Genomic DNA, 26983 nt, shown 5'->3' on the forward strand with positions numbered 1-26983 from the left:
CCATTCCCCCCAAATGGCAGATCTTGTTACAGGACCTGAAGGAGAATCATGAGCTGATCAACTAGACACAATTGACTAAGCGACGGTGCGACGTCAATATTAATATAGTAGTTAACGTAAATTACTACTTGTACAATGGAGTTGCATCTTTAGTACTTTTTGGATCATAACCATTTTGGACTAATGTTGTGATCTATTCAATGGGTCTTTATATATGAAGTATGTTTTAAGTATTTGGGATATTTTCAATTTGGTGCATAGTATTGCTAAAGAAAAAAATTATCCGCTGTAAATATTGCATAATGTTAGATGCATGTTAAGAACATTGCATCTTATATGTCATGAACGGGGGCAGGTAACCTTGTGTTGCATGTCTCGACGCTTCAAATGTCCGTCCGATCCCAAACGGAATTTGGGGGCGTCACAAAGGTTCATTCCTTTCAGATATTGCTAAGGTATAATGATTCAAGTCCCTGCCATAAAGTAATGGAGATATTTTATGTTGTTATACATCACAAAATGGAAGTGATAGTTCAAAGCTAAATCAATTTAGAGGACCATTTATTCCAATGGATTAATGATCCAAAATGTAGAAATAGATTTTACGTTGAACTTCTAGTGGTACACCTTTCTATTACCAGATGCTTTTAGGTTTACATCCTGGCCATTATGTATATATAGCAAGCTTCCTAAATTCACTTTGTCGTTCAGTGTCGGATAGAGCTGGAGCAAGCCAGGTTGTTAGTTCTTGAAGTAGCTGACCAGCTTGACAGGCTTGGAAACAAAAAGGCCCGTGGGACGATAGCAATGGCCAAGGTAATGGTTGGTTGTAAAATACGACGTGAACAGAATCAAATCTTGGATTGTTGTTATTTTGTTAGTGATCCGATATGCTATTATGTTACTAAGTTTTCCTTTTAAAATTAGCCTGGCGGAATGTGGAGTAGGTAGCAGCTCCAAACATGGCATTGAAGGTGCTTGACATGGCAATGCACGGAGATGAATGGCAATAAGAACCTTTAACTTTGTTAAGGGCAACTAAATTCTGACCAAATTTCTGTCTTGTTTCAGATGAAGAGGTGGACCCAAATAAAAGTAGTCAAAGTGTCTATGTGCACAACTCAAGGTTGAAGCATTTCTCCGACTAGCTCCTTCAGCCAATGTTGAGGATCGGATCTTTCAATCTGTGCCCCTTTATTTGTTTTTCTACTGAGAGACGAATGGGAGACCACTGGGTCGTGTAACCTTCTATATATATACTGGATCAAACTAGTTATAAATTGCCTGATGCATTCTAACATTTAAGGAAAATTCCTCAGCTTGGTTATGCAAGTAAAGATAATCCAAACGATCCGATATTCTTTTGCTTTCATATCTGTTATATGGCATACCTTAAACGGATATTTAAGGTTATTTGTAATAATTAAAAATAATAAAATTTATGTTTCAATTTTGCATTTTCAGATTGTCATGATTTATATTTTAAACCTGTACTTCAACATCTCCACGCATATGAGGATGTTCAGTTCCAGTTTTATACAAGGATTGATACTCACCTAAATGCATGAATGAATTCTAGAAAATTACATAAATTGTCACACTTGGAACTTCACTTGGAACTTCATTGAAGCACATTTACAACTTACATATTCCCCTTTTGTACATCATAACCAAAACATAAGGACGTACGAGTACATTAAAACTTGATCAAAATTATGTGCTCCATACAACGTGTCTTTCAATACATACAAGGCATTATCCAAACCAACATAATAGTATTACAATTGTGAGAACCCAATACAAACACAATAATTTCCTCTTTTTTTTTCAAGATTTCTCTCTCTCTCTTACTTTCTCTTCCCTTAAACGAACTTCGCACCCTCGAAGCAGCACGTCATCCCACATCTTCCAAACTTTATTTTCTCTATTATGAATATTTTGATCTAGCAAATTAAATATATTTGTCCAGACGAAGAATTCACACCTCACATCTCCCTGCACACAGTCCGAACTCCCAATTAACGGAAAAAAAAAAAAAAAAAACACAACCCTTTGGCAGAATACGATAATGCCAATATGACAAATTACATAATTGCTTTACCATATTATACTTTGGACAGGCATAAAATCTCCTTCCAGGATTAGACTTAGTGTGGGATGTCTTAAGTGATGTTTTCAAACCATACCAACAAGTTGGTGATTCCATGACTTCATCATTAGATAAACATGATGATTGGGATGATGCCATGCATGATTCTGAATAATGTCCCAACAAATTCAACGATAGATATGCCATTTTACAGCATTGAATACATATGAATAGAGCCTACTGATCTCTTCCTAAATAATAAAACCACGAATTTAAATACATACTAAAAGCCACTCACACATCAATGCATGCCATTATCACGTGTGCACATGGTAGACAATTGCATGTAAATTAAAACAAACATAATATTTTTCAAAGATTTAAACTAGCTGAAAGCCATTATAACATAAATATGCTTACCTATGATGAGCCATAGCAAACTAAAATTCCAACTAATAAATAATCATTTTCAATGAAAATGTTAGAACAATGACAAACCAATGACAAACTTGCCTCTTTTCCTTGGACAGTAGCTGAATACATTGTAATCCCTAATGACGCCTCAATGATTATAGTCATTTGATATAATCATGCACAAGTTATGAACTTATCACCATACCCCTACCCATACCATGAACAAATTTCAACTGTTGCAATCCAACAGTGAGTCAACTATGGAAAATTCTAACATGGAAATTTATACAAGTTTCAACTGAATTACCTTGGACTTATTAGAGGTCAATTTACATGCATGACTTTCATAGACTTGGAGCCATAGCAAATAATTTTTTTTTCATGATTTTTTTACTTTGAATTTTCAGTACTCAGCCTACATGACACCATAACTTAAGTATGCATTGACATTTACGAGTATGACTACATGATGGAAGCTTTCATCAAATGTTTCTCTAACTGAACCAGCACACACCAGCTAACTCCATAACATGAAAAATCCACATATCCACATAACAGCATTAAAATTTCACGAAGGTTGAATTTTGGTCAATACCTTCTCCCGTGGCCGCAAATCTCCCACCAGAAATTAAACTTTCCAATCACCACAACCAGAGGATGCGCAGAGTGAGGGCCGACGGATGCTAAAGTTCTGGAATTTAAAAACACTTCCGTGATAGGGCGATGCGGGGGGTGGGTTTACGGTTAGGCAACGCGGGGGTGGGGGTCGGGTCTGGTTGGGTTTAGGCCTAGGTGACGCGGGTTGGGATTGGGGAGGTACTCTGCTACGTAGGGAGGGGAAGCGATGGGATGAGGGGAAGTGACTCGGGGAGGCGACTCGGGGAGGGGGGGAAGAGGGAGGGGACACGACGTGGTTACTGGGGGAGATGGGTCTTCGGGGGGAAGAGGGAGGGGGAAGGGTCTCGGGGTGGGGGGAGATGGGTCTCGGGGGGAAGAGGGAGGGGGAAGGGTCTTGGGGGGAAGAGGGAGGAGGAAGGGTCTCGGGGTGGAGGGAGACGAAGACAGTTTTTTCAAATTTTGAAATGAAGTGAAATGAGGAAATACCAAAACGTGGAACGAGCAGCAAGGAAAAAAATGTAAAATCACCTTATGACACATAAGGTGTGCTTCGGCTTCAACAAAATAGGGGCTGGCGAGAAGACTTTCCGATAGATTATTTCATCCGAGAAACCAATTAATTTTAATAAATTTAAGGGACTTTCTGAAAATCTAATACAAGCGTCCGATCTACGAACGGTGGACTTTGAACGAAACAAAAGAAATCCGTTCGAAACTTCGAACTCCGAAGGACCAATTTTTCCGTCTGAAATCTCGCTCTCCGACTGAGAAAACATTGCGAGAGATAAAGAGAGAGAGAGAGATATTTTAAGAACCCCCCAATCTTCTGATAAATTTTTGAACCTCCCCAGCATGGATCTCAACCCGGTGAGTTTACTCACTTCTGCGACCTCACCTCTTCAGATTTTTTAAGCATGGTGTTAGTGTAGTGTGCGTATTATAATTGTAAATTTGGGCTATTATATGGTGATATTGGTTTTGGGAGGTAGTTAAATCTGGATTTCGGAACTCGATTTGGGTTGTATTTGTTGTTGCTAGATGATTTGAGCTCACCATTTCGTTTTGTTGTGACTAGGTTTAGGAAATGAAAGAGACTAATTGCATCTTTTGATTTGAATATCTCGTACAGTTTTTGCTGTAATATAAAACTAAGAAATGATCAAATTCACCTGATTAAGCGAAATGTATGAATTAAGTTTGTTTGCTGTGTTGGGTGGTTGCCCATATAGAGTATGGTTGTGATTCTCATTGGGTTCTTTTGGTTTATGAGAAAATGAAGGATAAAAAGTTGGGATTCTGCTTATGAAAGGTCCTGGCATTGCAAGAGAGAAAAAAGGGAAATATTAAAAAGAAGAAAGTTTTCATCGTTGTTGGCCCAAGAAAGCAATCCCCTGTAAACGTAATATAATTATTTGGGAAAACTTATTTGTGACAAATTTTTCCATTCTATTTTTTTAAAATAGAAAGAAAAAAATAAACAGCGTTAAGGTCATGAAATAAACTTGAAAGCTGAATGTGACAATGGCAACTCAATTTTTGGCACAAGAAGGACTAGTCTGGAATCCCTTTATCAGTAGGATGAAAAGGAGTTCTAACTTTCTTGGGTAGTGGACATGGACTATTGAGTGCATCTGTCATTGCTGATTCTTGTGAATATTTTTAGTATTGCTATCTGGAAGTTTGTTAAGTCGAAGAAATGTCTAAATTGGCATTTTTTTAAGGTTTGTCAGATATTGTCTCCATTTCAGATGATTATCCTTTTACACTCGTGCAGCCTGCAGGAGAAAATTACGCTCACCCGAAGACATGTCTCTTTCATGTTATCTTCAAGGTCTATATAGCTGGTTATTTTCTTAAAATTTGTTCCTCTTTACCCAGTTTCCACACCTTTTTAATTAGGAAAGAAGATGTTTCAGTGCATGAATTCATTCTTTTTGGATTTGGCAGGCTGCAGCATTGGCATTTTACATACTTTTTGCCTTATTTATTAGTAATTTTGTCATCATTTTTGTGGTGACTGTTCTTCTTGCTGCTCTTGATTTTTGGGTAGTCAAGAATGTGAGTGGCCGTATCTTGGTTGGTTTAAGGTGGTGGAATGAGATAAATGATCTTGGTGAGAGTGTATGGAAATTTGAATCCCTTGACCAAGAGGTTAGTATGTTTTTCTAGCATCAACTTATCTTTACTTCATCTGGTAAATATCGCTTACTGGTAATGCTCTAGTTCTATTTTATCTTTAGTTCTAGAGTCTCATATATGTCGGTGCTTGTTTGTGCTTTAGTCCTTGGCCCGCATGAACAAGAAAGATTCGTGGCTATTCTGGTGGACCCTGTACCTTACGGTAAGCAAATATGATTTATTATAGCATGTGACAATCAACATACTTCCATGTAGCTTGTGTCCTGGAGTATAACCTGCTGTCCCCCCTCCCGAGGGAGGAAAAAAAAAAGAAGAAGAAGAAGAAGACGTGCATGCAGTGCAGTGGTGTAACTGGAAGTTTCCATTTGGGGGTGGTGGAGGTTAGGGGGGCAGAATTTTGGAGGGTGCCATGGTTTCACCACACACCCCCAGTTCTGCCTCTGACATACTGTGTAATAAACTGAACTACGTGTGCACTTGTAATGCAAGAGATTTGACAGCTAGATGTTAATAGAAATAATTTTTTTCCTGAAGTGTCTGTGTAAGAAATGGTACAGAGAATATATTTGTAATTGAATTTAGAGTTTAAGAATTTAAAACTGACGAGAATTTGAAAAGCTGGTCTGGACCTTTCTGCTTGTAGTTAGGCCTTTTTATGTAGTTAGGCCTTTCAGTATCTAAACTTGCTCTCCTGTATTTTTTAGGCGGCTGCATGGATTGTGCTGGCAATATTCTCTCTCATACGGCTTCAGGCTGATTTTCTTCTTGTTATAGGAGTTTGTCTAACCCTCAGTATCGCAAATATTGTTGGCTTTACAAAATGCCGTAAAGGTGTGCAAGCAGTTTTTTTTCATTTTCGATCATAACCTTGTAATTGGTTGCTGGGTGTAGCCTATTTAAATGTCTCTTTCCCGAGATGAGCCAATATAGGCATTCCAATGTTACGCTCTACAATCAATCTAAGAATAAATAACTGTATACCATTATTAATTAATATTTTTGTTTAAGGTAATTATCATTGTGAAGATTTTTTTTTTTTTGGTTTTTTTGTGGGGGGTGGGTTGGGGATGGGACTGTAAGATGTGATTCATCTTCTACAAGATAGCTCTTTCCTGAGAAAAGTAACATCTAGGTTAGGTGTTGAATAAATCAATGGATACACTATAAATTGGGTGCTGCTTAATGTAGCTTACACTCCAGTGTTCATGGTTTCTGTTTGGGTGATTGCCAAGCATATTTTGAGCGATTGTTGATCATAGGTTGTCTTCTGAGCATGCTGATGAACATTAATATGGAAGGAAAGATGATTAATTGTTCTTAGTTTAATTTGGCACAACTAGTTTAGGGCTTTGTTTTAAAGAACTCATATAACCCAAGAAGAGTACTCCAATTGAGCTTCTATGCTGTTAATAGGCAAACTTCAATAACGACTCCTCGCAATACCTGTATTTGCTTTGGGCCTTTTAAACTCCTCTCGTGCTCTGTATGTGCATTGCTTGATGCATCAACATATAGCTCTCCTTCCATTTTTCTCAAGTGATTCTGGTTTGGGTGATGTTGGAGCATGTAACTTGTTATTATAAGTTAGAAACTTCAGCATTATGAAAGATATTAGGGTGCATGGATTTGAAATGCCGCACCTATGAATGCATTCATCTTGAAATACCCATCTGCAACAAATGAGAAACACAAAGCAGGGATTACATATTTACTTATCTATATGAAAAAAGAACAAAGCAGTGATTTCATATTTACTTAACATCCAAAGATGCTTTAGTGAGCACACAAATTACAGCTGCAACTTGTAGTGTTATTGCCACCTTGTACCATTTGTGCAGATGCTTAGCTATATTATGTTCTAATTATCCGAATCAAGTTTAATATGGGACTGTGACAATGAAAAATATGGTGTTTTCCTTTCAGATGCTAAGCAGAAGATTCAACAATTTGCTTATGAGAACATTGCATCTCGGGTATCATCCACCATACAGTCAGCAATATTCAGTGCTGTCTGACTCTGAGTTATTCATGGGAGAAGTAAAACGGGAATGCACTTGTGAAAGACTTCGAGAAGTGGAAGAAACGTGTACATGCTCATTATATTGCCCCTCAGTCCGGAACCTTACTGTACGGCAACCAACAGCTTAGAAGTTTTGCTCGACTTCTTTTTGTTTAATATTCCTGTCTAATGGTTTGTATGAAAAGCATGTGAATTGCAATATCAGAAACATCAGATGATATTTTGCCTGTAAATCATTCACTTTATTTTAGTTTTGGATTGCAATGATGGCTAAGAGACTACTGGTCATCATCCAAAGAGCCCTTCCTGGCCAAAAGTTTGAACAGAAGTTTTTCCTCATCTAATCAATGCATCCTTTTGTTTGCATGCTATTTCCCATTTGCATGTCCTGCTTCCTGCCATTTCCAATCAATCGGTAAAACCAAGTCGGTGGAATGGTTTTTCCAAAAGCATCAATATTGTGTCAATGTCCACTGTAATCCTAATTTGATGTGCATTAAGGTTATTGTTTGGGCTCAGAGAAACACTCTTTCATCTGCTGATATGCATTACCTGTTTTGGTTTAGTGAGGGAGTCTTGTACTCTTGTTTTCATTTTTTTGGTTAAATTGTTCTCTTGTTATTTGTTTCAAGCACAGTCTTTACTTGTCTATAATAAATGGGAAAGTGTTTGAAAAAAATTGGTTAGTTTTAATACATAAATGATTCAAACAACCTTCTTAATATTAGGAACATGATTTTCTTCATATTCATATTATAAATTTAAAAATAATAAATATAAAGTTAATTCAAGTTTATATAAATTAATATGAATTGAACCAAGTTTCATATAAGTTGTATCATTTAATAGTCGATTATGATTTTGCATTTATAAATAACTTACAATTGATTAATTTTTTATTCACCAATGAATCTTATTTCGAGCTACTTAATAATATTCAAAAAATAAGGACATATTAGGATAACTATCAAATGTGGACATCAAATGCGCACACCGGTATAAATTAATTTTTTTATTTTTTTAATTATTTTTTAAATATCCGTAACTATTAAGAAAAAAAATTAAAATATATATATATATAAATTTACTAATAGTCACTTTCTTAATTATTAATAAAAAATAAAAATAATAATAAAATATATATATAGGCACATTTAATAGAAATATTTGATACAATGATAGAATGAAAATAAATACTGGATTAAAAGATAAAAATAATAAAAATAAAAAACTTTTCATTCGTTCTTCCACCGGTTGTAAGACAAACGGTTTGTTTTTATTTTAATACACGCCGGTGGCGTCCCCAGTCCCGATCATATTTTTTGGTCGATCCGAGCGTTGTGCTTCAGAATCCAGATAGCGATGTTGCAGTGTATATTCCTTTTATCAGATTCCGGGTAAGCACTAAACTTTTCTTTTCTTTTTGTTCATTATTCTTCTAAGCAATTCCAATTCCGACCCTTTAGATTTGTTGGCTGCGAAGACTTGCAGAACATGTAAACCCAAAACATGTCGACCTTAAGTGGAATACCAGGCTGATATTTGCCGAGAAACGAATACCAAGCTGTGATTTGGATTCATTAATTTTTCTTCATGAACTGTGTTATCTTCTCGTGATTTATGGTAAATTCCATTGATTGGTTTGAGTTGAAAGCTTATTTTGTCAATCTTGGGTTGCACAGAGAGGTAATGCTGGAGAAACAGCTAACCGGGCATCGAGTTGACCGGTCCATATGTGCGTGGTTCTGGGAGCAGGCTATTTCTCAAGGTGATTCCTTCAAGGTACCTGTAAATTACTTATTTTAAGAAAAAGAAAAATGTATAGCTTTGTTTTTATATTTAAGTTTTTGGTAATTTCTTTATTTTCCTTCTTTAATTTAGAGAATAACGCGAGCCAAACAAAGTTGTTTTCTGTGTTTGGTTTTCTTACTTAAATTTTGCTCCTCTAATTCAAGCTTTTAGAAAAAGTCAAAAGACTTTCTTCGGTTTTTGAATTCTCATTCCTGGTTGTCAATCTTAGTTAATTTCTGTTTTATTTGTATCTGAGACTGATTTTATTTTATTTTTGTGTTTTCACGTTTCATCTCTTATGTATGGTGTCGGAAGCTTGATATCAGAATTTATGTTTGCTTTGAAGTTTTAGCTTATTCATAGTTTAGTTTCTGCAATCCTGATTGTTTGACATAGTTACTTTTGTGTATGCTAGTCTTGTATTTCACATTGTGTTCATAATTTTTTTGTATTCCACTTTTTTTTAGCAGTGTTCCTTATTTAAGATATGGTTATCATTTCCTTTCAATTTTGTCTGCTTTATTTTGATGCTGTGTTTGTCGACCCATCTTTTATAGTTTGGTTCCTGCTTTTTATATAGCTACAACCAGTAATTGCATCCCCAACACACTACCTTTTCCAAGTTGTTCGTGAAGGGATCACATATTTAGCATGCACTCAAGTTGAGATGCCACCTTTGATGGCCATCGAGGTAGATCTTCTAGCCTTATAAAGTTTTCAATTAAAAATGTGTTTATCTTTGCATACTTGGGCCATTGCCTATCCCTATTATCAATAAAATTTTGTTTATCGCTTAAAAAATGTGTTTATCTTTGCATTGAAAAAAATAAAATTTCTTGACCCTCGATCATTTATTTTTAGTTTCTTTGCAGAGTAGCCGATGTCCTCTCAGATTATCTTGGAGGGTTGAATGAGGATGTGATAAAGGATAACTTTATCATTGTATATGAGGTACTTTTATTACATAAACTTTCCAGGCTGATTGTTGCTTTGGAGTACACAAGGGCAGGGATAGAAGTACTCAAGTCGGTTAAAAAACCAAAACAATCACATTTGGAACTGTGCATGAAAGGTGGCACATTTATTGCACCTAAATCATTTCACGTGAAGAGGCCCAAAAAACTCGCTCAATATAAATCCCATATATGTTATACTTAACTTCTTTTTTGTGAAGGAAGCCAAACCACACTTCAACATTATGTCCATAAAATTAATCTACATGAGGTTTTCTTCTATAACTTGTGCTATGGGTTTAGAGTTCAAAAAATATGCAGAACTATTCATCCATTAGGTGATGGATTTGTCATTCTATACACGTTATGGTTAGTGATTTGGAACTGAACTACTAGTTGAGGTTAACTTTTTAATCCTCTTTGCCAAGCAAATAGCACTTTTGAGAGTGTGCGCTCAAAAGGATGATTTGGAATCCAGGGGGGAGAGTTGGTGTTTTTTGGCTAGATCATTCTAAAAGGCTCTTTCGGGTTATCATAGTAAAAATCATTCTAAAATGTTGGAACTTTTCTAGTTTTTTCTTTCTTCTTAGTTGCTGTATGTAGGTATTTCCTCTTGTATACCCCTTGTGGACTTGGGCTATGCCTATTAATGGTAATAAATCTCATATTAACTATAAAAAAAAAAAAAAAAAAAGGTTCCTTCCAAAATTGCTTTTATTGGTTGTACTGTTTCCCTTGGGAATATTCTTGCCATGGACAATTTGAGGAAATGTGGTCTTTTCATTATGGGTTGGTGTTATTTATGTAAGAAAGATGAGGAAACAATGGATTATTGTTACATTGTGAGGTGGCTAGATTTTTGTGGGATGATATCTTTAACCAGACCAGTGTGGTGTGGATTATGCCTAGAAGGGTAATGGAGAGTTTTAGGTGTTGGGGAGGTCTTCAGGGTAATATTCATATTGCAGCGGTGTGGAAAATGATTCCTCATTGTATTATGTGATGCCTTTGGATGGAGAGGAATGGCCCGTGTTTCGAAGATCTAGAGCATTCCTTGGAGGAGCTGAAAAGATTCTTCTTTAATATTCTATTTTCTTGGGCTTTGGTCATTGATTTTAATGTGATTAGCCTTCATAATTTGCTTGTATCGATTTCTAGTTCCTAGTGTGTACTTGGACTATGCCTCTTTTCAATGAATAACATTTTCGTTACATAAAAAAAAAATTGCAGTTTTGACTTTATATTGGAAATGTTCATTTTACACTTCAAAAGGAAGGCATAGAAGAAACACATGAGTCTCCACTTTAGACTCAGTTAAGAGCATTCTCATTCTAAAAGACTGCTTTAGATTCAGTCTGTTCCCGATTTCTCTATGTTAATTTTTGTTATGTAAGCTTTTCCTTGTTCTTTTGGTTTTTCTTTGGTTGAATACACCGTTATGTTTGTTTATACCGTTATGTTTGTTTATACATGCAGCTTCTGGATGAGATGATAGACAATGGCTTCCCTCTCACTACAGAGCCTAACATACTGAGAGAGATGATAGCTCAACCAAACATTGTTAGCAAAGTTTTGAGTGTTGTCACTGGTAATAGTTCCAATGTCAGTGAAACCCGTCCAGGTGCAACAGCATCATGTGTTCCATGGCGGACAACAGACCCAAAATATGCTAATAATGAAGTTTATGTAGATCTTGTTGAAGAAATGGATGCAACTATAAACAGGTATGATATCAAGTTTTAATTGGACATTGCCTTGTGTGACACCACGGGCGGGGGGAATGTAATCTAAAACTTATGTACAGTAATTTGCTAAACAGAATAATAATAACTTGAGAAATTGAGTGTGGGGAAGGGAGATGCCTTTTTCTTGGTAACTGATGACTCTTTACACAAGCCAAGAGACAGTAGCATTTAATTCTTGTTTGGAAGTATAAATCACATGTTTTTTGGTAAATGAATATAATTTTGCTTCTCCATGTTGCTTTCTGAAAGGTTTTTGAATGGGATAAGATCTGACATTTCCTCATTCAAATGTTGGCAGTGGGTAATTGTATTTAATATGGAAGCCTCGAATGTCTCTTGTAGAAGCTTTCCAATTGAGCGCACCAAAAGAGAATCTTTCCAGTTTAGTAGTTAGAACAGGATGCTAATTATTTTTACACTCTTGTTTCGTACCTGAGGTGCTAACCAATTTTTCCCTCACAAATTCTCCTTAGGGATGGAGTACTGGTGAAATGCGAAATTTATGGGGAAGTTCAAGTGAACTCCCATCTCTCAGGTCTTCCAGATTTAACTCTTTCATTTGCAAACACTTCCATCTTGGATGACGTGAGATTCCATCCCTGTGTTCGGTTTCGACCTTGGGAGTCCAATCAAATCCTGTCATTTGTGCCTCCTGATGGACAGTTTAAGCTCATGAGTTACAGGTGCATATTGTTTTGAGGAGATATCAATCCCTATTTCTTCATGTGGAGTTCTGCTGTACTTTTAGCAATTATTATGAGTGGCATATTAATTGTGTACTAAGAAAATTTGATGACATAAGTAGGTTCAGGGAAACATGGACAACAACACTGTACATCTGCTTATTACTTTTCCTATAAAATTTATTTATAATTTCAACAACCCTTTTACCTTTATGCAGGGTAAAAAAACTGAAGAGTACTCCAATATATGTAAAACCACAGCTAACATCAGGTGGCGGGACGTGTCGTGTCGATGTGTTGGTTGGAATACGAAATGATCCTGGAAAGACAATTGACTCCATAACTGTGCAATTTCAACTGCCCCATTGCATTTTATCGGCTGATATGACTTCAAATCACGGAACAGTAAACATCCTTGCAAATAAGGTACCTATTTGTTTTCATTGTGATATATTTGGTGTATATACTGGCCACTTTGTTATTCTGGAGGGAAGATTCGATACTGCACTTCATCTCTTGGTTTGTTCATTGTATACATACACAAGGAAGCCTACAATGTTTGAGTTGGAATATCAGAATATGCATCTCTGGTTCTCTATTGCTGCATAGACTACTAATTAGATTTTTTATAAATGATATTGGCTGTTTGCAGTCATTAACCTTCCAAGTTCAAGAACATAAAATGTACAACATATGCTGTTTCTCTCCTTGGAATTTGATTCCATCTTGTTTATGCAGACCTGCTTGTGGTCAATTGGACGGATTCCTAAAGACAAAGCCCCTTCAATGTCTGGAACCTTGGTGCTTGAGACAGGGTTAGAGCGCCTTCATGTATTTCCCACGTTTCAAGTGGCTTTTAGAGTAATGGGTGTTGCCCTCTCTGGCCTGCAAATAGATAAATTGGATCTGAAGAATCTACCTAATCGCCCTTACAAAGGTTTTCGAGCTCTTACACGAGCAGGGGAATTTGAAGTAAGGTCATGAGTCCAATTTGATGCATCTAGATCAATTTTTGATGTGTTTTGGAGTAAGATAGTTGCTGTTATGTATGTATTTCAAGGTTGTGGTGTCATTAGGATTTTGAGCAATAACTTCATTTAACACTCAAGTTGATAAGATAGCATTTGGTGGTTCGATAGATTTAAGCTTCAGTTGAATGATAAATATCATGAACATCTGTTAAAATACATAATTTTGGAGCATTGGCCTCTAATGAGCTTTGACGCGGTTCATCTATATCAGCATCTTCCATATCTTCTCTCATGATTTTGAATTAAATCTTGTTTTATTGGCATTTTGGATTAAATCTTAAGGTGCGTTTTCATTAAAGAGGATTTTAGTAATCAGCGTGGAGCAACACCTTTGCACAAATCTGTGCGTATGAATATTAAAAAGACTCGCACGGTCTATAGTCAAACAACCTTTGACCTTTCTACGAAGATCATGTAAATAATCCTTAGATTTTCTCTCTATTTAAGCCAAATTTGTGAGGGTTTTTTAAGATTAGTGCTACAGTTAACATATTTTACAAAAGTAAACTCATAAATTAATATGACTTAACGTAATACGTTAGATTTATTTTATAATAAAAATAAATTTACAATCTGAAATATTACATCAAGCCACTCAATACGTGGGTTTATTTTGTAAAATTCCTTCGTAGTCAAAGCATTTCTCTTTTTTTCTTTTTCTTTTTTCTTTTTCTTTATCACAAAAGATATTAAAATTGAGATTCTGTTCTATTTATTACAAGGTATGTTAATTGTTTACAAATTACATATGTCAATCTTATCTATTAACTTTATCCATTTTCCTGCATATCGTGCTACGTCTTTACGACTCGCATAATACAAAAACTGTGTTGAAGTTGATAGAGCAGGATGAGTTTGGGAATTGGAAAGAGTTTCGCTTATAAAGCTCTTAATGAATTGAGTGTGTTTGCCTCATTCTCTCCATTTATTTCTTCTGAATATTGCAGTAGTATAAGAAGTTAAAATTTACCGTTGGCTAGGATTTATTTTACAATTACCGAGTTAAATGTAGTAGTACGCGTTAGCTCTAGAAGTGGATACCATATTCTCTTACAACATCCACATTTCAGTGCCCCCTCCCTCCCAAAAGAATTATGAGAATGAAAGCATCAAACAAACAGGAACATAACCAGGTAACCCAAGTGGAAAAAGAACAGCCAGCCATGCAAGTTCATTTATATTCTCTATATCATTCGAAGTTCCAAGGCCAGTACTAATGAGTTGGAAGAATGGATTGCAAACTGGTTCCATCATCCATGCAATGCGATTGCTTAAGGGCAAAAGACTTTGATTCATAAACTATAGTTTCAGAACTTCGGAACTTCATCCTTTGACTCACATGTATTTGTGATTTCCGAAGGTAAGTGTCCTTAAATGATTTTACAGCTTGGCATGTAAACTAAGGCATGCACAGCTTACATTTTATAACCACTGGTCAATGCAAATTCAGGGCAAGTGAACATGATCATGGAGTAATAAACGAATATGGAGATAGAACTCAACAAACCCCCACCCCCCACCCAAAAAAAAAAAAAAAAATCCACTTTTCCTACAAAGAGTTTTAGACGTACTCCCCTTTATCTATCACCATTACTAGTTACAAACTCACAACAACTGAACATTTTCCACAGGACGTTCAGCTAGAACAAATTAATGCCCGCAAGGGACTAGGCACATGAAAGATGGATATGAAGTAGAAGAGTGCTGAAGCTGGATTATGCTTCATTACATGTAGTAGACAAAAAATTAAATTTACTCATACAAAAACAGTACGAAGAATAAAAGAAACAAAATAGGAAAGGTGGCATTGATCAAGCAACCACCTTGTTTACTCTGAAGGAATCCATGACTTGGCGAAGATCATATTCCTCTTCCAAGAACACATTTTCAGGTGTTTGCAGTCTAAGCTCATATAGCCGATTGTTTTCAACTCCAAGAACTGAAAGGTATCGCCGGTCCCATTCCAAACGAACCGGACGATCTTGTGGCATAACAGCCAGCTCATTGTTGTTTGCATATGACTTTATGTTCACCTAAAGTCAATCAAATACACAATGTCAGCAACTCAAACAGTTGTAATTAAATCACCCAAAATATATACATGCAGAAGATTCAGCCAAATACGATGCACTACTGCTAATCTAAATCACTCTGTATCTCTGCGCAACTAGCCTTCCATGGGGGCCAATCTGACAGGACAATCGTAATGAGTATAATCTCTGCAATGCAAGCAATCAACATTTTCAGCACTCCAAATAGCTTACCTCAACTTGATAGTAAGTCCTCCCATCATCGGCAATTCTGGAAGACGTGGAAAGAATATTTGATTCACGCCTGACACCGAGTCTCGTAGACATGAACTCTGTCAAATATTGCTTCAGCACTTTCTGTCCAGCCTCTTGAGGCGGACCCAAGTCTTCAACACTCTTGTACCTAGATGACGAGGGAGAGGATAACTCCACAGAGATATTTTCATCGAGTACATAAGGGTCCCTGAAGAATATGTCAGCCCCAGCACCTCGGACTTGAATCCAGTTCTGAGGGTACTTGAACGCATACCCATCAAACGTATCTATGTATTCTCTTAGCCCAACGGACGGTTGAGCAAATGCAGCATCGCTCAAACTAACTCCTGAGAAGAAAGCAGTCGAGAAGATCAAGGCCACCGCATTCCTCCTAGGAACTGCAAAAGCTTCAGTCTGATTATATATTAGAAACCGAATAACTAAAATTCACTGCAGATTGTAATGCCATGCAGACAACCCCTGAAAATTAGAAACCCAGAAGAGTAAGAATCTTTAAGTATGCTGTCTTTTTAAGTTGTCAAGAAAACTACCCAGTACTCACATGAACTAAAGGAGTATGTGTAAAGAAGAACAAAAATATTTTTTTTCCTGTTTTTTATTTCCAGTGTTTTGGTCTTGAAGCGAAGTTGGAAAATTGGAAGAATTACCGTTTGGGCTTTGCAAGAAACTGAGCGGCAGTGCGTGGAATCGGAGGGGTGGCTGTGAAGTGAATGGTTAAGCCAAGGAGTGAAGATGCGGGGATGGAACGGCGTCGTATGGCGAGTTGACCTCGAGGTTGGGTGAGTCTCTGAAGAGCGAGTTGGGGGAGAAGGGAGGGTGCCGAAGAAGACGGTGGCCATTTTCAGAGAGAGAGAGACTGAGAAAGACAGAAGGGAGAGTTTTAGATACCCGCGCAAAGAGATGGAAAGGGATAACGAGCACACGTGTCTCTCTCTGGTTGGCCAATCAATAGAGGAGACCTATTTACATGATCGACCTGGACCGCAGGCTTGCAGCACACTCGCCATTTCTTGAGCAAAAATTCTATTCTTCAGCCTTCTTTTTTTAACGCACTGGCGGGGGAGGAAATGACAAAAAAGACCAAAAACTCGAAATACATGTTTCTTGCCTTCCCGACGGTTCCTCAAAACTAGTTCTACTCGAGCGTTAGGTGTTCTGCTGCTCTTCTCGACAACGACAAGAAATTACTTTGAGGACGGAATGCTAGGGTCGAATATCCTCAAGAGTGGCCTCAAGCTTGGCCAAAATCGCCAAGTTCCCGCAAGTGTAATGTATTGATTATCTTTTTTGGAAAATTCTGAGTTTGGTTATTTTGCATAGGGAAGGGCAATTCTGAAGGGGCTATGCCCGGTTAATTTCTTATTCGCTCTTGTCGATATCTGTTGTGCTTACCTTTATGCCTCCAGAGATAAATTCGTAAGCTGGGTCTACCAAATGCATGAGATACCACGGTTATATATCATTTTGGATGCGCAGATACTGTGAAAAAATTGAGGGCCTATGAATTTCATCAAAGCTTTGAATCACAAACCCGCCTTCAAACCAAGCATAAATCTCTCAATCCTAGAGGCCCACCTGCCCAAATGCCAGAGTCCCAAACAGCTGAACCAAGTCCTCTCCCAAATGATCTTCACTGGGTTCATCAGGGACACCTTTGCTGCCAGCAGAGTGCTCAAGTGCTCGGCCGACTCACCCTTCGTTCACATTGATCACTCCCTCCAAATATTCAACCACATCGAGAACTCAAATGGGTTCATTTGGAACACCATGATGAGAGCATATGTACAAAGAAACTCTCCTGAAAAGGCTATATGCTTGTACAAGTTGATGTTGGATAGGAATGTGGGTTGCGATAATTACACGTACCCAATTCTAGTGCAAGCCTGTACTATCCGGTTATCGGAATTTGAAGGGAAAGAGCTGCACAATCAAGTTTTCAAAACGGGTTTTGATTCGGATGTTTATGTACAGAACACATTGATTAACATGTACGCAGTGTGTGGAAATATGGGTGATGCACGTCACTTGGTTGATGAAAGTCCAGTTTTGGATTCAGTTTCATGGAATTCGATTTTGGCAGGGTATGTTCAGATAGGGGATGTTGATAATGCCAAGTATATATATGGTATGATGCCGGAAAGGAACACAATTGCTTCAAATTCTATGATTGTATTGTTTGGCAGGACAGGTCGCCTGATTGAGGCTCTTCAGTTATTTAATGAGATGCCAGAGAAAGATATGGTGTCATGGAGTGCATTGATTTCTTGTTATGAGCAAAATGAGATGTACGAGGAAGCTTTGGTTCTGTTTATGAAAATGAAGGCTAATGGAATTATGGTCGATGAGGTTGTGGTGGTTAGTGTTCTTTCTGCGTGTGCTCATTTATCACTTGTCAAGACAGGGAAAATCATCCACTGCTTGGTTGTGAAAATTGGTATTGAATCTTATGTTAACCTTCAAAATGCTTTTATTCACATGTATTCAACATGTGGGGACATAATAGCAGCCCAAAAACTGTTCAATGGAGGCTGTCACTTGGATCAGATATCTTGGAACTCCATGATTTCTGGCTACTTGAAATGCGGATCAGTTGAAATTGCCAAAAAGTTATTTGATTCCATGCCCAACAAGGATGTCGTGTCTTGGAGTGCAATGATATCGGGGTATGCTCAGCATGACCATTTCTCCGAGACATTGGCACTTTTCCAGGAGATGCAACTTGATGGACTTAGCCCTGATGAGACAACTTTGGTTAGTGTAATATCAGCTTGCACTCATCTGGCTGCCCTTGATCTAGGCATATGGATTCATGCTTATATAAAGAAGAATGGTCTAAAGGTTAACGTCATCTTGGGTACCACCCTTATAGACATGTACATGAAATGTGGGTGTGTGGAAAATGCATTGGAAGTTTTTTATGGCATTGAGGAAATGTGGGTTTCAACTTGGAATGCTCTCATTCTTGGTTTGGCAATAAATGGGTTGGTAGATAAGTCGCTTGACATGTTTTCTGAGATGAAGAGATGTGGTGTAGTGCCTAATGAAATAACATTTATGGGAGTTCTTGGGGCTTGTCGACACATGGGCCTAGTAGATGAAGGGTATCGACACTTCAATTCAATGATTCAAGAGCACAAGATAGAACCCAATATTAAGCACTATGGATGCATGGTAGACCTTCTAGGGCGTGCTGGTATGCTCAAAGAAGCAGAGGAACTCATTGAAACTATGCCCATGGCACCAGATGTTGCTACCTGGGGTGCCTTGCTTGGGGCTTGCAAGAAACATGGTGACAATAAAATGGGGGAGAGAGTAGGAAGAAAGCTCATTGAGTTTCAGCCTGACCATGATGGGTTCCATGTGTTATTGTCCAATATATATGCTTCAAAAGGTAATTGGGATGGTGCTCTTGAAGTTAGGGGCATGATGATGCGACATGGGGTGGTGAAGACCCCAGGTTGTAGCATGATTGAAGCAAAAGGAGTAGTTCATGAATTTCTAGCAGGAGATAAGGCCCATCCTTGGATGAAGGAGATTGAGGATAAGCTGGATGAAATAGCTAAGAAATTAAAAATGGAAGGTTATGCACCAGACACAAATGAAATTTCCCTTGATATTGATCAAGAAGAGAAGGAAACCTCTCTGTTTAGGCATAGTGAGAAGCTTGCAATTGCCTTTGGGCTTATTGCTATCAGTCCACCAACACCAATAAGGATTATGAAGAATTTACGAATATGTAATGATTGTCATGCAGCAGCTAAGTTCATTTCTAGAGCTTTTAATCGAGAAATTGTGATCAGGGATCGGCATCGCTTTCACCACTTTAAGCAAGGTTCTTGTTCATGCACGGACTATTGGTAGTAATATATTATACACAATGAAATATATTTCAATGTCATTGATCATTCACCTTATTCCCCGAGAGCTTATCCAGTTCTGGCTGTACAATAGACATCTGCTTCACTGCTGCCTGATAGTTTGCTGTGAAGCTTGATAGTTTTACAGTCCAAGTTGCATGCTGGTGAACCACCATGGCAGCAATTAATTACTTACTGGCAATGATTGATGCAGCACCACTCTTGTGAGACTTGAAGATAGTTCCTACGATGAAAAGGAAAATTTGGAAGGCTAAGGCCTATAACGAGGCTTTAAGGAAAGCAGGACCCTTAATTGTACCACATAAAAAGGGCAATTTGGAAGAAGGGGGAATGGTTGGGGGAAGGTATACGATCGATAGATTCCTTCATTACTGAAATGGACATCAAACATGTGTTTGGCATGCTTGTTTTTGTATTTCTAAGGCACTAATGGTAATGCATCCAACGGTGTGAAATTGATTTAAGTCAAGTCACTGTGACATTTGGAAATACTGTGGAATTGCACCTGAGAAACTAACTTTGCAAATTATCTTTGGAGACTGGAAAATATTGGGAAGAGAGCTTTGAAGCAATCTTCGTCCAAATTGGTGAAGTATAGCGGTAAAGTCAGAGCAACATTAATCAAGGAGCAGGCAGTTTATTGTGGTTCCTTGAAACGATATATTCAGCTATTTAAATGTTAATGCATATACATTGTTGTTGTGTGAAATATGCATTTCTTTTAGTTGCAGGTTACATAAAGAAACTCACCTGTGGTCTGAGTGTACTGAGATGGATAATCTCTAGGAGGAAAGTTGTTCCCTTCGAATGGTATCCTTACTGTGAGTTGTGTTGATAATAGGTGATCTTATCCTAAGAAACAAAAAAGTAGGTTGAGGTTAGCTCCCTTCCAGGTAATTGTTCTTTTGGGAATTAGATTATCAAGTTTGCATCAGCACTAGAGAGGCTGTCGTATTGGTCTTTCAGTGTCAGATTGCTTCTATTAACACCTAAGAAATAGAATTGCTCTTTGTACATGTTTGGTCCTTTCCTGCATAAACATCAAATATTTATTAATGGCAGGGGCTTTAAAAATAAACACCATATTTCTCAATTCTTGGTTATACTTTTCATTTCTTATTCCATCTTGCATAAAAGGGGGCATATGAAAAATGGTTTGAAAAAAAAAAAGGTCACTGACAGTCACAATGAACAGGAAAAACTTTCCTAGGGAAACATGTATTTTGCAACGAAGCAGGACACCCTAAAAGTACTCCTAATCTGGTTGCAGCACAAAAGAAGTGATAAGAGTTAATTAAATGAACATATGAAGTCTTCCATCATGCCATTCCTGTTATATTTCCCTTTTTCTCTTGATTTCAGATGTAGCAAAATTGCAAAAATTGAAATTCTCAAGAGAGACGCCGTTTCCTCTGCTAAACAACTCCTTTCTCTTTCTTTTCTTATAGCCAACTTGAGGTTGTAGGAATAACGAAAATTGTTTCAGAATCATTAACCCCTTCAGTTTCAAAATTATTGCTATTGAAAATAGTCGTTCGAAGTCAACCAAGAAGAAAGCAAGGGAATTTAAAAGGCTTTCTTGTTCCATCAACTATGAAACTAAAGAAGCGGGCGGTGGTAGAGATAGATTGAAAAGGAGGGGCACTATTTGTAACTATGAAACCTAAGATATTGTTGTGGAATGTGAGGGGACTGAATGATTGCAATAAACAACTTCGTATAAGATCTTTATTGCGGTCATGGAAAGTGAATGTTGTATGTTTTCAAGAAACTAAGTTGAGGGTCGTGGATAGAAGACTAATTCGTAGCTTGTGGGGGTGTTCATACGTCGGGTGCTCCTACTTGGCATCAGTGGGTGCTTCCCCCGGGGGGGGGGGGGGGTTCTTTTAATGTGGGACAAAAGAATGGTGGAGTTAGTTGAGGAATGTGTTGGAAATTTTTCGGTTGCCTGCCATTTTAAAAATACGATTGATGGATGGGAATGGGCCTTTGTGGGTACTTATGGCTCAAATTTGGATAATGAGAGGAGGTGACTATGGGAGGAGTTGGCAGGTCTTCTTTATCTATGGGAGGTGTCGTGGTGCATGGGGGCGATTTTAATATTGTTTGCTTTCCCAGCGAGCGATCGGGGACTCATCACCATTCGACAGCCATGGAGGAGTTCTCGAAATTTGTTTTTAATTTAGATCTTATGGACCTCCCTCTTCTCAGGGGTGAGTTCACATGGTCTAATGGTTGAGGATGGTCAAGATTGGATCGGTTCCTTTTCTCTCTGTCATGGGAGGCGTATTTTCCTAATCTCTCTCAGAAAAGGCTGCCCCGGGTGTGTTCCAACCATTTTTGTATTGTGTTAGATCGTGGAAGTATTATTGGTAGATGCAGACTTTTCAAGTTTGAAATTATGTGGTTAGCGGCGGAGGGTTTTGTAGATAAGGTACGTTCTTGTGGTCCTTTTATATGTTTACAATCAATCTCAGTTTTATCCTAGCCTGCAAGCTCAAAGTCTTGAAGCAAGATCTTAAGAAGTGGAACTTGGAAGTGTTTGGTAGCATTGATAATCAAAATAATACCCTTATGGAGGAACTACAAGATTTTGAGGTTAGGGAACTGACGGGAGACCTCTCGGAGGAGGCCCTTGCTAGAAAAAGGGTGGTTGTAATTGAGCTGGAGAAAGTGTTATTGATGGAAGAGATTTCGTGGCGACAAAAATTGAGGGCCCTTTGGCTAAAAGAGTGTGATAAATGTACAAAGTTCTTCCATAAAGTGGCGAATTCACATCGACGCAGTAACACTATTGAGACACTACACTCAGGTACTCAAGTGCTTTCATCCTCTGATGAGTTGAAAAATCACATTGTGCAGCATGTTGAAAATCTCATTTCGGAACCAGTACAGTTGAGGCCTAAACTTGATGGCTTGCTTTTCGAGTCTATTGATTCACAAAGTGCAAATGGTTTGGAAATGGAGTTTGAGGAGGATAAGGTGTTCAAGGTTATTCGTAGCATGGCAAAGGACAAGGCACCGAGCCCAGATGGATTCTTGATGGGATTCTTCCAAGTTTGTTGGGATGTAGTGAAAGGTGATATCATGCAGGTTTTTTGCAGAATTCCACTCTTTTTATAATTTGAAAAAAGTCTCAATGCGACGTTCATCGTTGTTATTCCAAAGAAACATGGGGTCAAGGTAATTGAAGATTTTCGCCCTATAAGTCTTGTGAGTGGAGTCTATAAAATAATCTCCAAGGTTTTGGCAAATAGGCTTAGCTCGGTGATGGAACATGTTATTTCTAAACCCCAAAATGCCTTCATTAGGGGGAGACAGATTCTGGATTCAGTACTTATTGCCAATGAGTGCTTGGATCATAGGTTGAAGGAAGGCGTTCCAAGTATTCTTTGCAAACTTGATATGGAAAAGGCCTATGACCATGTGAATTGGGATTTCTTCCTTTATTTGCTCAATAGTTGTGGTTTTGGTGATAGGTGGATTTCATGGATCCGCTATTATATTTCTACCGTCCAGTTTTCACTATTAGTTAATGGCACCCCTGCTGGGTTCTTTAATAGCACATGTGGCCTGAGGCAGGGGGATTCCTTATTGTAACAGCCCGCTAGAAATTTAATTGTGAAATTTCTATTAACTTTAAGAACCTCGTGAAAACCCCATAAGTTTTCACGAATCCATTAATCATATAGGTTTTTGTCTAATTACATAGTTAGTGTTATTATTTACTATGGTATCAGAAGTGTGTTTTTGATTATTGGAGATAGTTAGAAGTGTCAAAATGTATTATGGTTTGTGCCATTAGACTCGGAGGGTTATTTAAAGTCTTATGGCGCAATAACATTTTTTCATATTTTCGGTCAAAACGTCTGTTTAAAACTGTAGATATTATTGGATAAAAAGAAATATCTTGAGGTAATTTTCATGAATATTATTGGGTAAAAATATTTTGAGTTGATTTTTATAGATATTATTAGATAAAAATATTATGAGATAATCTTTTATAGATATTTTGGGTAGGAGAAAACTACACTCAACTCTCAACTCCAGCCTCATCTCTTCCATATCTCATCCATAATTATCTCCAGCCACATCTCCCCACGAAATTATCTAATTACACATTCCAATAAAAGATTATCAAACACTCTCTCTCGGACAGCTTTTAGGAGGTCTTTTGTACACCCATTTCGAAGCTTTTGTAAGTGTTTTATCATAAAGTCTCCTTCATATAAGTTGTTCCTTTTTGAGTCTAGTTTACATGGATATCTTATTTTCCCCATTTGAAGATCATTTGGTCAGTCAAATATTGTATAAACTATAGAAAGGTCATTCTGGGAGATAAACTGGAGAATATGTTATAGTTTGGAGTTTTTGACCAAGCTAATGGATAGATATTGGTCCGAAATTTTTATGGAGTATTGTTAACATGTATATGTGACTATTGGTTGAGGATTTTTGCATGATTAAAGGTTTTGATGAAAGATTTACTTAGATTTAGAAACTTAGAAACTGGAAGAAGAAAAACAGTTTCTGTTTTGAGAAAGTTTAACTCTTTGGTGGTCTAAACCTATTCTAATGACTTTAATAATTTTATTGGAGGATCCTAAGTATCTTATATACATTTTATATTATTATTTTGAAGATATTTGATGTTAGTTTCAAAGATATGAAATTTTATGCAAAGAGATATTCAAACAAGCCAAAGTGTGGATATTCTTGGCTAAATTTATGTTTTGGTTAATTTCTAACCATGTGATCTTGAATTAGAAGCTTATATATGTTTTAGGACATCTTTTTAAACCATGTGATGGTTTGGTTTGAAGATCATATATTTATAAGTCATAGATCAAGATATTTATCAAAACTAGTTGAGGAAAAAGTTTCTGTTTTTGGATTAAGTGTAAAACCAAAAACTCCAAATGTTATTTTGTGATTTTGGTGACTTTGGTTTGATGATTTAAAGCATGGTTGATGTTAGGATGATATTATGAATATGTTAGAAGTAAGATTTGATTTTTTTGAAACTCTTGGAGATGTTTTGATTTAATGTCAAAACTTGTGATTCAAGTGCTTGGATCTTTTTACAAAAAAAGTTTGGTGTTGATTATTAGCTTTTTCTAAATGGATGTTTTAAGTATGGTTTTGAACTTAGGATTGGAAGATATTTGTTGCAAAATTTTGGTTTAAGCATGAGTTTTGAAGTTGGAAGGAATTGTAACAAAAATAAAGGGAAATAACCTATGGATGTTTCAACCATAGTGTGTTCTTCATAGTTGTGTTTTGTTTTAAATTTTTCTGAGTTGATATTTAAGTTTAGGATAAAATTTACATGAGGAATGTAAATTTTAGAAACTTTTAGAGTTAGTATGCAAAATCCTTAAGTTATGGGTAAAACGGTCATTTTCCCACATGTAGAGATTAAAATGAAAATTTTACTCTTTAAGTTAGTATTTTCCATATTTCAAATTATTAGTGATTTAGTTCTAACTTTTAGAATCACTAATTACAGTTCCTCGTGATCGCACTTGAAGTTTTATAAGAAACGCGGAGATCGAGGTAAGTTAGCTTTTAACTTACTAGCAGTCTACTGTGTATGTGTGCTAAGTAAAAGAACTACAGTGTATGTATGTATGTTATCATATGTGTCATGCCATGTCAAGTTATCATGTAATTGTCTATTATACAGAATTTATTCTGTCATTAATTTTTATCTATTACATAATATATTCTGTTATGTATTACTGTACATTACAAGTACGTCATGCTAAGTATGTCATCTATTACATGTAAGTCAAGTCATGTAATATTCACTGTTGCAAGTATGTCATATTAAATATGTTGTCTATTATATGTTATGCCATGTTACGAAATGTTTCTATCTCAAGTTGGTCATTTATTCTAAGTTATGTTCAAGTCACGTTATGTTACGTCAGGACTTCAGTCATTTCGTATTTAAGTCACATTTCATCTTGAGTACATTATGATGTGTAGAATACATGGGGCCACAACAACTGTGGAGTATGTATTTAACTACAATTGTGATGCGTAGAATACATGGGGCCACAACAACTGTGGAGTATGTATTTTTAAATGTTAAGTCAAGTTATGTAGAATACATGGGGCCACAACAACTGTGGAGTATGTATTTAACTACAAATGTGATGCGTAAAATACATGGGGTCACAACAACTGTGGAGTATGTATTTTTCATGTTAAGTCAAGTTTGTGTAGAATACATGGGGCCACAACAATTGTGGAGTATGTATTTTTAAATGTTAAGTCAAGTTGTGTAGAATACATGGGGCCACAACAACTGTGGAGTATGTATTTAACTACAAATGTGATGCGTAAAATACATGGGGCCACAACAACTGTGGAGTATGTATTTTTCATGTTAAGTCAAGTTTGTGTAGAATACATGGGGCCACAACAACTGTGGAGTATGTATTTTTAATGTTAAGTCAAGTTTGTGAAGAATACATGGGGCCACAACAACTGTGGAGTATGTATTTACACGTAGAATACATGGGGCCACAACAACTGTGGAGTATGTATTTTTCATGTTAATTCAAGTTTCAGAGCAAGTTCATGCTAAGTCAAGTTCACTTCATGATTCAATTTAAGCTATGTCAATTATGCTATGTTGTACACTAAGTTATGCTTTAATTACTTATGAATTTGATTATGCATTTATGCTTTTACTGTCATCCATGCATCATTAGTCTGTATGGAAGTTTTTTGTTAACTTGCTGAGATTTGTAATCAAATCTCACTGTGGTAGTCCCAACTACCATTCCCCCCGAATGGTAGATCTTGTTACAGGACCTGAAGGAAGATCAGGAGCTGACCAACTAGGTACAGTCGACTGAACGACGGTGCGTCGTTAAGGTTAATATAGTAGTTAAATTACTACTTGTACGATGGAGTTGCATCTCCAGTACTTTTAGATCATAACTATTTTGGAATAGTTCTGTGATCTTAGTTATTCAATGTATCTTTATATATGAAGTATGTTTTAAGTATTTGGGATATTTTAATTTGGTGCATAGTATTGCTAAAGAAAAAAATTATCCGCTGCGAATATTGCATAATGTTAGATGCATGTTAGGATTATTGCATCTTATATGTCATGAACGGGGGCAGGTAACCTTGTGTTGCATGTCTCGACGCTTCAAATGTCCGTCCAATCCCAAACGGAATTTGGGGGCGTCACAGGGTGGTATCAGAGCAATACGTCTCTGGGCAGTAAATCCACATGTCCTTAGGAAATGCACCAAACATTAGGCTTGAAATTTTAGTCGTCAGTAGGCTTGAAT

General features: G+C 37.0%; 4 protein-coding genes and 1 long non-coding RNA gene across 9 annotated transcripts; 4 read left to right on the forward strand and 1 right to left on the reverse strand.

The window, feature by feature from the left end:
• Positions 1 to 420: 420 nt before the first annotated feature.
• On the forward strand, positions 421 to 998 carry LOC122318209. The gene is made up of 3 exons (XR_006244757.1): positions 421 to 455; positions 712 to 816; positions 948 to 998. It is a non-coding gene; the product is annotated as an uncharacterized LOC122318209 (long non-coding RNA).
• A 2717-nt stretch (positions 999 to 3715) lies between these two features.
• On the forward strand, positions 3716 to 7651 carry LOC122318804 (Golgi apparatus membrane protein-like protein ECHIDNA). Of its 3 annotated transcripts, XM_043136442.1 has the most exons (6): positions 3737 to 3988; positions 4896 to 4952; positions 5069 to 5272; positions 5403 to 5462; positions 5965 to 6091; positions 7184 to 7651. In XM_043136442.1, exons 1-6 carry the CDS (start codon positions 3974 to 3976, stop codon positions 7273 to 7275), a joined length of 555 nt encoding a protein of 184 aa, XP_042992376.1. In that variant the 5' UTR covers positions 3737 to 3973; the 3' UTR covers positions 7276 to 7651. The 3 variants fall into 3 exon arrangements, with proteins under 3 accessions (XP_042992377.1, XP_042992375.1, XP_042992376.1); XM_043136443.1 differs by lacking the exon at positions 5965 to 6091 and having other exon boundaries at positions 3716 to 3988; positions 5177 to 5272; XM_043136441.1 differs by lacking the exon at positions 5965 to 6091 and having other exon boundaries at positions 3726 to 3988.
• An 863-nt stretch (positions 7652 to 8514) lies between these two features.
• Positions 8515 to 13688, forward strand: LOC122318803 (AP-3 complex subunit mu). 3 transcript variants are annotated; one of them, XM_043136437.1, is made up of 8 exons: positions 8515 to 8677; positions 8963 to 9062; positions 9652 to 9762; positions 9933 to 10022; positions 11501 to 11748; positions 12243 to 12452; positions 12671 to 12878; positions 13191 to 13688. In XM_043136437.1, the coding sequence occupies exons 1-8, from the start codon at positions 8643 to 8645 to the stop codon at positions 13434 to 13436; spliced, it is 1248 nt and encodes a 415-aa protein (XP_042992371.1). In that variant the 5' UTR covers positions 8515 to 8642; the 3' UTR covers positions 13437 to 13688. The 3 variants fall into 3 exon arrangements, with proteins under 3 accessions (XP_042992371.1, XP_042992374.1, XP_042992372.1); XM_043136440.1 differs by having other exon boundaries at positions 8646 to 8677; positions 8963 to 9048; XM_043136438.1 differs by lacking the exon at positions 8515 to 8677 and adding an exon at positions 8708 to 8846.
• Positions 13689 to 15124: 1436 nt separating this feature from the next.
• Positions 15125 to 16628, reverse strand: LOC122318853 (psbP domain-containing protein 1, chloroplastic). Its single transcript, XM_043136548.1, has 3 exons — positions 16437 to 16628; positions 15748 to 16182; positions 15125 to 15516 (listed from the first exon to the last, which is right to left on the reverse strand). The coding sequence occupies exons 1-3, from the start codon at positions 16626 to 16628 to the stop codon at positions 15295 to 15297; spliced, it is 849 nt and encodes a 282-aa protein (XP_042992482.1). The 3' UTR covers positions 15125 to 15294.
• Positions 16629 to 17123: 495 nt separating this feature from the next.
• LOC122318852 (pentatricopeptide repeat-containing protein At3g62890-like) lies at positions 17124 to 20760 on the forward strand. The gene has a single exon (XM_043136546.1). The coding sequence runs from the start codon at positions 17290 to 17292 to the stop codon at positions 19648 to 19650; it is 2361 nt and encodes a 786-aa protein (XP_042992480.1). The 5' UTR covers positions 17124 to 17289; the 3' UTR covers positions 19651 to 20760.
• The last annotated feature ends 6223 nt before the right edge of the window (positions 20761 to 26983 follow it).

Source organism: Carya illinoinensis, chromosome 8 (assembly GCF_018687715.1).
Source record: "Carya illinoinensis cultivar Pawnee chromosome 8, C.illinoinensisPawnee_v1, whole genome shotgun sequence".
In the NCBI taxonomy this organism is placed as follows: Eukaryota; Viridiplantae; Streptophyta; class Magnoliopsida; order Fagales; family Juglandaceae; genus Carya; species Carya illinoinensis.

Bases quoted from the DNA above. Each gene is read 5' to 3' on its own strand.
- LOC122318853 (XM_043136548.1), bottom strand. From the start codon at position 16,628: ATGGCCACCGTCTTCTTCGGCACCCTCCCTTCTCCCCCAACTCGCTCT. The intron at 16,183-16,436 runs GTAATTCTTCCA...ATATATAATCAG, and splicing joins TTTCTTGCAAAGCCCAAACG to ACTGAAGCTTTTGCAGTTCC. The intron at 15,517-15,747 runs GTAAGCTATTTG...GATTGACTTTAG, and splicing joins GGACTTACTATCAAGTTGAG to GTGAACATAAAGTCATATGC.
- LOC122318852 (XM_043136546.1), top strand. From the start codon at position 17,290: ATGAATTTCATCAAAGCTTTGAATCACAAACCCGCCTTCAAACCAAGC.
- LOC122318803 (XM_043136437.1), top strand. From the start codon at position 8,643: ATGTTGCAGTGTATATTCCTTTTATCAGATTCCGG. The intron at 10,023-11,500 runs GTACTTTTATTA...TTATACATGCAG, and splicing joins ACTTTATCATTGTATATGAG to CTTCTGGATGAGATGATAGA. The intron at 12,879-13,190 runs GTACCTATTTGT...TTGTTTATGCAG, and splicing joins TAAACATCCTTGCAAATAAG to ACCTGCTTGTGGTCAATTGG.
- LOC122318804 (XM_043136441.1), top strand. The intron at 5,273-5,402 runs GTTAGTATGTTT...TTTGTGCTTTAG, and splicing joins TTGAATCCCTTGACCAAGAG to TCCTTGGCCCGCATGAACAA. The intron at 5,463-7,183 runs GTAAGCAAATAT...TTTTCCTTTCAG, and splicing joins GGTGGACCCTGTACCTTACG to ATGCTAAGCAGAAGATTCAA.